At 42.3% G+C, this 8,847-nt stretch overlaps 1 protein-coding gene across 8 annotated transcripts in view; it reads right to left on the bottom strand.

The window, feature by feature from the left end:
* BBX (BBX high mobility group box domain containing) overlaps nt 1-8,847 on the bottom strand; it is a 317,543-nt gene that overhangs the window by 31,249 nt on the left and 277,447 nt on the right. For all 8 annotated transcript variants that reach the window (XM_045286176.1, XM_045286175.1, XM_045286179.1 and 5 more), the window contains 2 exons: nt 8,517-8,655; nt 3,704-3,852 (listed from right to left, as the gene is read on the bottom strand). In XM_045286176.1, the coding sequence (XP_045142111.1) occupies nt 3,704-3,852; nt 8,517-8,655 (288 nt within the window). The remainder of the gene's footprint in view (nt 1-3,703; nt 3,853-8,516; nt 8,656-8,847) is intronic.

The following is an 8,847-nucleotide window of genomic DNA, read 5'->3' as shown; positions in this document are numbered from 1 at the left end:
GGAGGACTTGTGGATTGGTGTCAGACACATGGGTTAATGTTGGACTTGTGGGCTTGGGCAGTACTGGGTTGGGATGTTTTCTTAATGCACACTTAACCTTTACATAAAACTCTCTCTTTTACATGAGTTTCTGTGGATTTGTTTCTCTAAAGTACCCAGACTAACACAGTCACTAAGTCAATCATCTACGACTCAGCTAAGATTCATTGAAAGGGCACAGGGCCAATTCTTGTACTTGAACCATGTATGTTGTGAGGGAATTCAGAATTTTTCTAGATACAGCTTTGTGTCTGCAGACATGCCGTCACCATGTTCTGAAAAGGTTTGGTGACAACGCAACTCACAACTAGTTCTGGGGCAAGATACAGCGAAGACCCGCCCAACAACCATCAGACCTCAGCTCTGGAGCTGAACGCTCAATCCCAAATAGGGCCTTGTCTTCAACCTTTCATTGTATCAACCTGCTCCCTTTATTACCACTGTGGGTTTTGGGGTCAACATGTCAAAGTCCTAACCTATTTGACATGTCCATCTTACAATAAGGATGTGGATTAGGAGAAAAGAAAAAAGAAAGTTCAAGAGTATAACTGGCAATGAGCCAAGGAGCAAACAGTGTGAGGAGAGAGAAGAGAGAAAGGAGAAGGGAGGTCAGGGGTTAAGATGGGTCATAATTTAAATACTCTGAGTTGTACTCAAATCTTCTTGACCTCCATGACCCTCCGTTGTTTGAGAATTACTATTCTGCAGAGAACTCTGACTTCTGATTCTTTAATAAACAACATTTCAGACATTAACTGTACACTTAAGGTTATGATTATGCTTAAAACAAATCTTTTAAGCAGTTATAATCAAATGTAGACATACAGTTTTCATTTAAAAATATATAAAAATAATTGAGAGATACCCAAGAAATACTTTAAGAATGGGGTGCTTTAACTGAATTGCACGGTGAGCAGTTTACTGGATAATTTGCTCATGGAAGCCAAGGGAAATTTTATTCCTAAATCATTATACTGGCACTACCGTAACCCAAACCCTGCTAGAAGATGGCATTTAAAGATATTTTGTCATTTCTAAAAAAAATCATTACCTACAGGGGGGCGGGGGGCAGCAGAGGCAGTTGGTGAACTAGTGGAAGAGAGAAGAGATGACAAAGAAACGTAGATAGAAACCAAGGAGACGGGAAAACAGGTGCAAACTCAAGCAAATACAGTGTTTCTGAGACATAAAACTGTATAAATAAATATACATGTCTACAAGACATTACATTTCAGAAAAATGGTCTATTTTACACAACTTGAAGTATCTAAAGAGAAATGCAGTATGAGATGGGAAAATAAAATGGATGCCAAACAACGAAAAGGGGGAATAACAGGCACAAATGGCACATTGTTAGTGGAGGAATAAGGTTTCCTGTGAACACATGCTCTTTTAACTAATGAACTAATGCTCTGCTAACACAATGTTTGCTTTGAACAATTCATTATGCAAAGGTGCAAAGGGTCTAGAGTCTAAGAAAACAATCTTCTCTATCCCCTAAAGATCAGGCAATTACAGCACAGCTGGTATGATAATTTCATTAATAACTTGTAGGCTAGTACACGGGTGCTGCTAATGCTAAATTATCATCAGTCACAAATACTATTTTCTTCAGCTTGCTAAATACAGGCTATATTATTTAAATTATGCTCTGATCTAATTTCATCTTACTCTATGAGAATGCAGAGAAACCTCTAGTCTGGAAGACTTGCCCCCTAACCTACCTATTGCTATATTGTGACAGGCAATGACCGTGGCTGGAGAGGTATACAGGGAGAGTTAAGATGATACAGTATGAAGCATAATCCAAACCTCGAAGAAGCTATTTCACATCAAAAGGAATACTGCTAATCTCAGCTGGGAGGAGAAAATCATGTAACAGACAAGCAAGACCCAAGAGAAGGGCTCATGAAAATAGATCCTAACTTCAGGGTTTTACAGCTTTACAAACATAACTCTATTGTTACATTGCCAGATAAATAATTCGGTCAGCTTCACAGCTCTAAACTCAATGACTCCAAGTATAAGGAGTGAAAAAAGAGAGCATATTTTGTCTATCAACCCACTCCATTCCATTTTATTGGCTTGTCAGGTGTTTATCAGCAACTTTAAACCTAAGAATGATGGGAGCTCAAGATGCCTGGTACCTTTGGACTCTCTGCCTATTTACATACATCTTGAGTGCACGAAGTCTGCCCTTCACTTGGTAATCCACTACTGTGCCGGGCTGCCCATCACATGTCCTCTGTTGTTCCTTCCTGCTCATCCTGGGTCTTCATACAACCCCCTTTACGTTCCCAGACACACAGGGAACATAAGGGGAGACACCATTTCTTATGGAGCTCTGTTTTCAGTAAGCTCGTTTGTATTGACTACAGAGGAGAAATGAGCTCATTCTAAAAAGACTGATCTATGTCCCTTTATCGGGAAGAGTGAAGATTCTTTAGGGTTCTAGCTGTCTTTGGAGGCACAGGTCTCCAAGTGACCCACCTGTGTTGTGTCAATTTTAGTGCGGGGTGGGGTGTGGGGGGGTGTTAGGTCTCTAGAAAGGTTTAAGTTTCTTTAGAGAAAAAAATCATAATTTTCCCTAGTGCGTATGCAATCCATGGAATTGCACCTTCTCACTAATATTCATGTTTAATTACCCAAGGTTACTGAAATCAAAGATTTAAAGAAATATGTACACATCTGTAATTAGAAGAGTTATCTACTACTATCTATTCTTCTATCCAAAATACACAAAATAAAAGAATAAATCTGATTTGAGGTAAAGTAGGTGAGAGGCAGCCGTTTTCCTGCAGGGTAACGATAAGAACTCTTTCATAAAATCCTGTTCAACATTGAACCCTGACAGCAACCGCAGCGCTGCTGAGCCAGTCCTTCCTCTATCCATTCCTTGTCTGTGCAGGGCGCGGGGCTCAGACCTTTCACATTTGTTATGTGGGTGAGGCAATCCTTCGTCATGCTTAACAACCTTGAGACGAGCCAGATATTTTGCCTCCTGTCTCCTGCCCATAAAATTAAAGAGTTGTTGAGACCACTGAAAAGGGCCCCCCACTCTTTTATCCACCCACTCTGGATGACAGGATTGCCCCGGTTGAATGCTGAGACCCACCCAAGTCAGGTTGACAATTTTATAAGCTTTCCTGATATATGCAAGAGAGGAGTAAATTTTCTAAAGCTAAATATATATATATATGATATACATATATATAGTATATATATATGAGAGAGAACAGTCTGAAGAGTTTTATTTTCATTTGCCCACACTACTTATATCAAGCAAATCCGAGTCCAGCCTGCTGTAGATACAGGCAAGAGCAATAGTGGAGTCAGCCAGAACTTTCTGATTAGGTAAAGCTTGGCATTTCAAATTAGAATTCTGGAGGGCAGAAGGCAAAAGACTACACATGATGCTTCAGAAAAAGCTGGACTCCAACTTTTAGGGCAAATCTACAGGTAGAGATGCCAAAGGGCAGAGGTCGAAAAGAATTGGGCAGACAGAGGATGGGACAAAGAAGAGAGTCAGGGACCAAGATCATCTCGGACAGTGACCCAAAGTCTTAATTCACTGCTGTCTCAATTCTCGACCCAAGCCTACATCTAAGGAGAGCTGCTGCAGAGGTTCTGTGTCCACGTCAGGGAGGCCGAGCACACATCTAACCTTTGCTGGTTTTAGTCAGTTCTGAGGACAAGCTGCCAGTCCTCTTCTTTTTTCTTGGGACAGGTACATATTTCCGGTCAAATGTAACAGGACTGTATTGAGGGAGGCTGTTGAACTTTCTTTCAAATTCTTCATCCAGCTTTGTCGAGCTAATAGAAGTGGGGGAGAAGAGTGGAAAACCAATCAGCACATGAAGCAACCATTTGAAAGGAAAATGATACAAGCTATCTTTCTAGATAATCCATTTGATAGTTGATTAGAACATTGCTAAGTCAATTCTGTGGATGGGGGCGTGGGTTGGCAGGGGAGAAACCCACACATCTTTTTATGTTGGAGAAAGTTTACTACTCAGTCAACCCACCTGACAGATGAGGCAGCTTAGAAACATAGAAACATCGCCGAAATTATCAGACCATCTTTGACAAGGAACACTTGCCATGTTTTTAATTGGTACGGTAATTCTTCCTAAAGGATAGTACAAAGACAGCTGCTCATTCTAGAGATTAATATACAGGCACCCGTTGTTTCGCATCTGTTTGGAAAATGTCCAATCACATAGATGTCCATGGCCTGGGGTATTCGAGTCTGAGGGTCTGAGTGAGGCTGGAGTTTCACTTCGATCTAGAGACTGTGTGCAGTTGGGCAGCCTCCTAGGCTGTCGTGAGGAGGCCCAGGTCCGCATTCCCAACCCTGAGCCCCCTCAGCTCCTGGGACTCAGAGGGTCTAGTCCTCAGATTTTGCCCAGTGTGATTTTTGTAAGCTGCCAATGGACAGGTATGTGCCTGGTGTCTCTGCCCTGACTCTGCTCTCACCTCCCTTGGCCTGCTGTAAACCCTCCTTAGTGATGGCGAGGAGGCCCTACTTGCAGCTGGCTTGGTTCTTCCAAGCAGGAGCTGTTCAGGCTGTGCGCTGCATGCGTGGCAGGCCCCGCAGCACACTGGCCTGTGAGCCCCACACCCAAGGACATATCCCACAATGACCTCGCCCACAGACCATACTGTGAACATTAAGTCATGCACACCTGTATATGTACACACTGGAAAGCTTGGCTACTTGTCATTTGGCCATGATGCAGAATCTAATTTTATTTTTAAATTAGTGGCTAGCGTGTGATTAAAAAAAATCACACAGACACAAACCAAATGGAAACGGAATTTTGGACTATTAAAAGAACAAATCTGGATGGCTGACCTGGATAAGGATAAAACACGGAATGAGTGAAACTAAGCGAGTTTTCAGTAAACACATTGGCAGACACGGCATTCATTCAAACCACAAATGACTTCAGAAAAGCCACCATCAGAGCCAGGCAGTTCTCGGGCTACTTCTGACTGTCTCTATGGCCACCACATAGCAGTGGCGGCTTGCCTGCTGGGTCCAGTGCTGGCCGCTGGCTTTAACTTAGTGAGACTTATTATCTAAGATACAACCCAGACGGACGGAAGAGCTGAAGGTGAATCCCTATGCTCTGCATATGGAAAACTGAGGTCATAATGGGAAGAGGTCAACAGCTTTGTCTACAATCTTACGTGAAGCTAGTGTATCAGGCTGGTAGCTAAGGAATATTCAGATGTATTTCTACCTAAAGCGTTCCTGGTTTTGGATTATGTGCAAGAGCTATGGAGCAAAGATAAGAGCCGTAGTTCTCAACCTGTGGGTCACGACCACTTTGGGGGTCGAACGACCCTTTCACAGGGGTCGCCCAATTCACAACAGTAGCAAAGTTACAGTTATGAAGTAGTGACGAAAATAATTTTATGGTTGGGGGCCACCAAAACATGAGGAACTGTATTAAAGGGTCATGGCATTAGGAAGGTTGAGAACCACGGAGCTAGAGGGTGACACTGGGGATTGAGGAATGTTTCTTACTTAATAAAGCCACCTTTTCTCATTCAGTTACAAAAAATATTTACACTGATGGCCAGCTGGTGGGGTTGAATTGATGCCCACCATGTAGTGTAGTATACCACTGGGGTGGCTGGAAAATAGGGAGCAGATGCTAAATCTACTAACAAATGCTCAATCTTTGATTTATAACTAAAGTTTTATATATACTTTTGGTATATATGCTGGTATATATTTCTTGGTATATATGCTTTTAAGTTCTTAAGTGGGTAGAGATCAACATCTAAGTTTTTCTTGGAGAGATCTGTTGTCATAACTGAGCTGATAAGGGAAAGAATTTTTCCTGATTACAGTTAACTAGTGTTGCAGGACTAGGCAGTGTCTCATTCTGTTGTACACAGGTTCACGGTGAATCAGAACCTACTCCGAGCTAAAGACAACAGTTAACTATTGTTGTTCTCTCAAGGTCAGCGTCAGCCGCTCCTTGGGAGAAAGGCGGGGCTTGCTACTCCCGGAAGAGTCCGTCTAGGAAACCTGCAGGGACAGTTCTACCCTGTCGCACAGGTTGCTCTAAGTCAGAAGGGACTGGACGGCAGTGAGGAGAACATTTAACTAGATAGCACATTTTTGGATATGAAAAAGCTTCCAAATGCTTATCTAGGAATCTCAGAGATGGGCAGGAACGGGCGCTTCTCAGTGCTCAGGAGCGGTGATGGTATTTTCCAACAAGGCAAAGACAAACTCAAACAAGCGAATGCTTAAAAAGGAGTGGGGTACAAACTCCTGAGGTTTACTGTTGATTTAAGCCAATGGAAACACTACACTCTCTGCAGCAACAATGAAACAGGCAACACAGGGAATCCAGGGCGGATGATCCCTTCAGGACCAGTGGTGAGAGTGGTGATACTGCGAGGGCGGAGGGAGGGTGGGGCGGAAAGGGTGAACCGATTACAAGCATCTACATAAACCTCCTCCCTGGGGGTCGGACAACAGAAAAGTGGGTGAAGGGAGATGTTGGGCAGTGTAAGATTTGACAAAATAATAATTTATAAATTATCAAGGGTTCATGAGGGATGGAGCAGTAAGGGAGGGGAAAAATGAGGAGCTGATGCCAGGGGCTTAAGTGGAGAGCAAATGTTTGGAGAATGGTGAGGGCAACGAATGTACAAATGTGCTTTATACAATTGATGTGTGTATGGATTGTGATAAGAGTTGTATGAGCCCTTAATAAAATGATTTAAAAAAGAAAGAAAAACTACACTCTCAGTTATATACATGTGGCTTCCTCAGAAATGATACAAATAAAACCCCGACATAAACAAATCCAAGTCACATGCTGAAACCTTTTCAGAGAGAGCTTTCTGAAAGATTATTTCATTTTTCTTCTTCCTCAAAGAAAGTAGAAAAACTCTGTCACAGTGTCACGGTTCCTAATGGCAGTGACAGGGCACTTTCTGTTGGGAAGCATTACAGTCTGTGTTCCCCTGGTTCCCCCTGTCTGCAGTGGGAACTGCCACTCTCTTGGCATAGAGACCCATACGGCATCCTTGGCAATTCTTCTCAAACACACAGCTTGTTGGCTCAGATGCTCAAAAATCACTCAGAAATTCCACATTTGCAAGTATGATTTGACAATGACAAATGTGATGATTTTCATGTCATTGTTTAATCATAACGTAAGCAAAACCATCAGACCGGCTTTGGATTGGTCAAGGTATTAGGGAGGAAGAAAGATGTTACATTATTTCATCTGAATATATAAAATATCAAGGAACCATCATCATCAGAGCTAATTTCAACCCTTCCACTGTGTGATACCCTTAGAACCTTAGAATTAAAGAGACTTTAAAGCACTCTAACTTCCAAGGGATAAGTATTGAATTATGCTGCAAACACACATGCAAATATTTATGAATAAACCAAATGTGATACACACAATGCATAAAATTTGCATACCTTTAAAAAGACTTACAAAAAATTGGTTGTTTGTTAGATTCGGTACAGTCAGTTTTGACCAGTTGCACCACTATGTACCAAAGAATAAAACATAGCCCTGTCTCCTGCACCACCCTCACAATCCTTACTCTGTTTGAACTCACTATGGTAGCCTCTGTGTCAATCCATCTCCTTGAGCACTTTCCTTCTTCATTAACCTCTTACTTTACCAAGCATGATGTACTTCTCTAGGGACTAGACCCTCCCAGGAACATGCCCAAAGCGTAAGAGATGAGGTTCCACCACGCTGGCTTTTAGGAGTATTTTGGCGGTACAACTTCCAAGACAGACGTGTTCGTTCTACTGCCAGTCCATGACACAACCTTGCTTGCTGAAAGTGATGACGACTCAAAGCACTTACCAATGAAGATCCAAAGCTAAAGGCTTCCCTAAGGATTATGCCTTCCTGTAAAACAACAATCCTTACAGTAACCTGACTAATGATGAGCAGCATCATGGTCGAGAGGAAATACTGAGGCTGTAAGACTTTGTTTCATTCAGAACCACAATCAATGAATGCCATGGAAGAGCAGTCAAGGAATCAAAGATCCTGCACTGGGAAAACCTGTTGCAAGAGGGCTCTTTCAAGTGTCACTTTGAGGACTTAAGTGTGCCTGACCAAGCCATGAAGACATACTAATCTAACATCCGTCCTCGGCTTCACATGGGAAACAGCATCTTCAGGATTAAAAAAGTATATACGCAATGCCAGTCATTAATACGCAGCAAACCTTGATTTAAGCTCAGGTTTAAGTCTAAGATATACATATTTCCACTATAATTAAAATGTGAATGATGTACGATTTCATTTATATAATCTGATTTATATAATCCCTAGTATGCTTTAGCAGGAGAATACTGAGTGTTGGGTGAATACTCCCCAAACAAGCACGGGTGACTTACGTTTTACCTCGAAATTCCTATCACACGTGGGGTCTATGCAGCATAGCAGACTGTACTCACAGGCACTTACCCAAGGAGAGACTCTTCCTTTGTCTTGGTCTTCTTGAACTTTTTGCTCCCACTGGTCCCACTCTGGTTAAACGTCCAGCTCTCATCATTCCAACACCCTTCATGATCAGAGGAATTACCTTTTCCTGAGCTTCGTTTCCCTAGAGAAATTCAAGAGAATGGACAAGCCTGACTTATTGGGATGTGGAGTAAATCGTCTTGGTTGCTTCGCGGATGGGCCTGGAACTGCTTCACAGTTCTCCCTAGTCTAGAGTCCTCTAGGAGCTCCTTTTCTTGTTGAAGGTTTACTTACAGTTTTGGAGGCTGGTTGTTTGGTCATAATCAACAAATAC

Source organism: Echinops telfairi, unplaced genomic scaffold (genome assembly GCF_000313985.2).
Source record: "Echinops telfairi isolate 266 unplaced genomic scaffold, ASM31398v2 ScPeMD7_6;HRSCAF=24_0, whole genome shotgun sequence".
NCBI lineage: Eukaryota > Metazoa > Chordata > Mammalia > Afrosoricida > Tenrecidae > Echinops > Echinops telfairi.
Note: the sequence above shows the minus strand (reverse complement) of the source record. Positions and strands in the feature narration are given on the sequence as shown.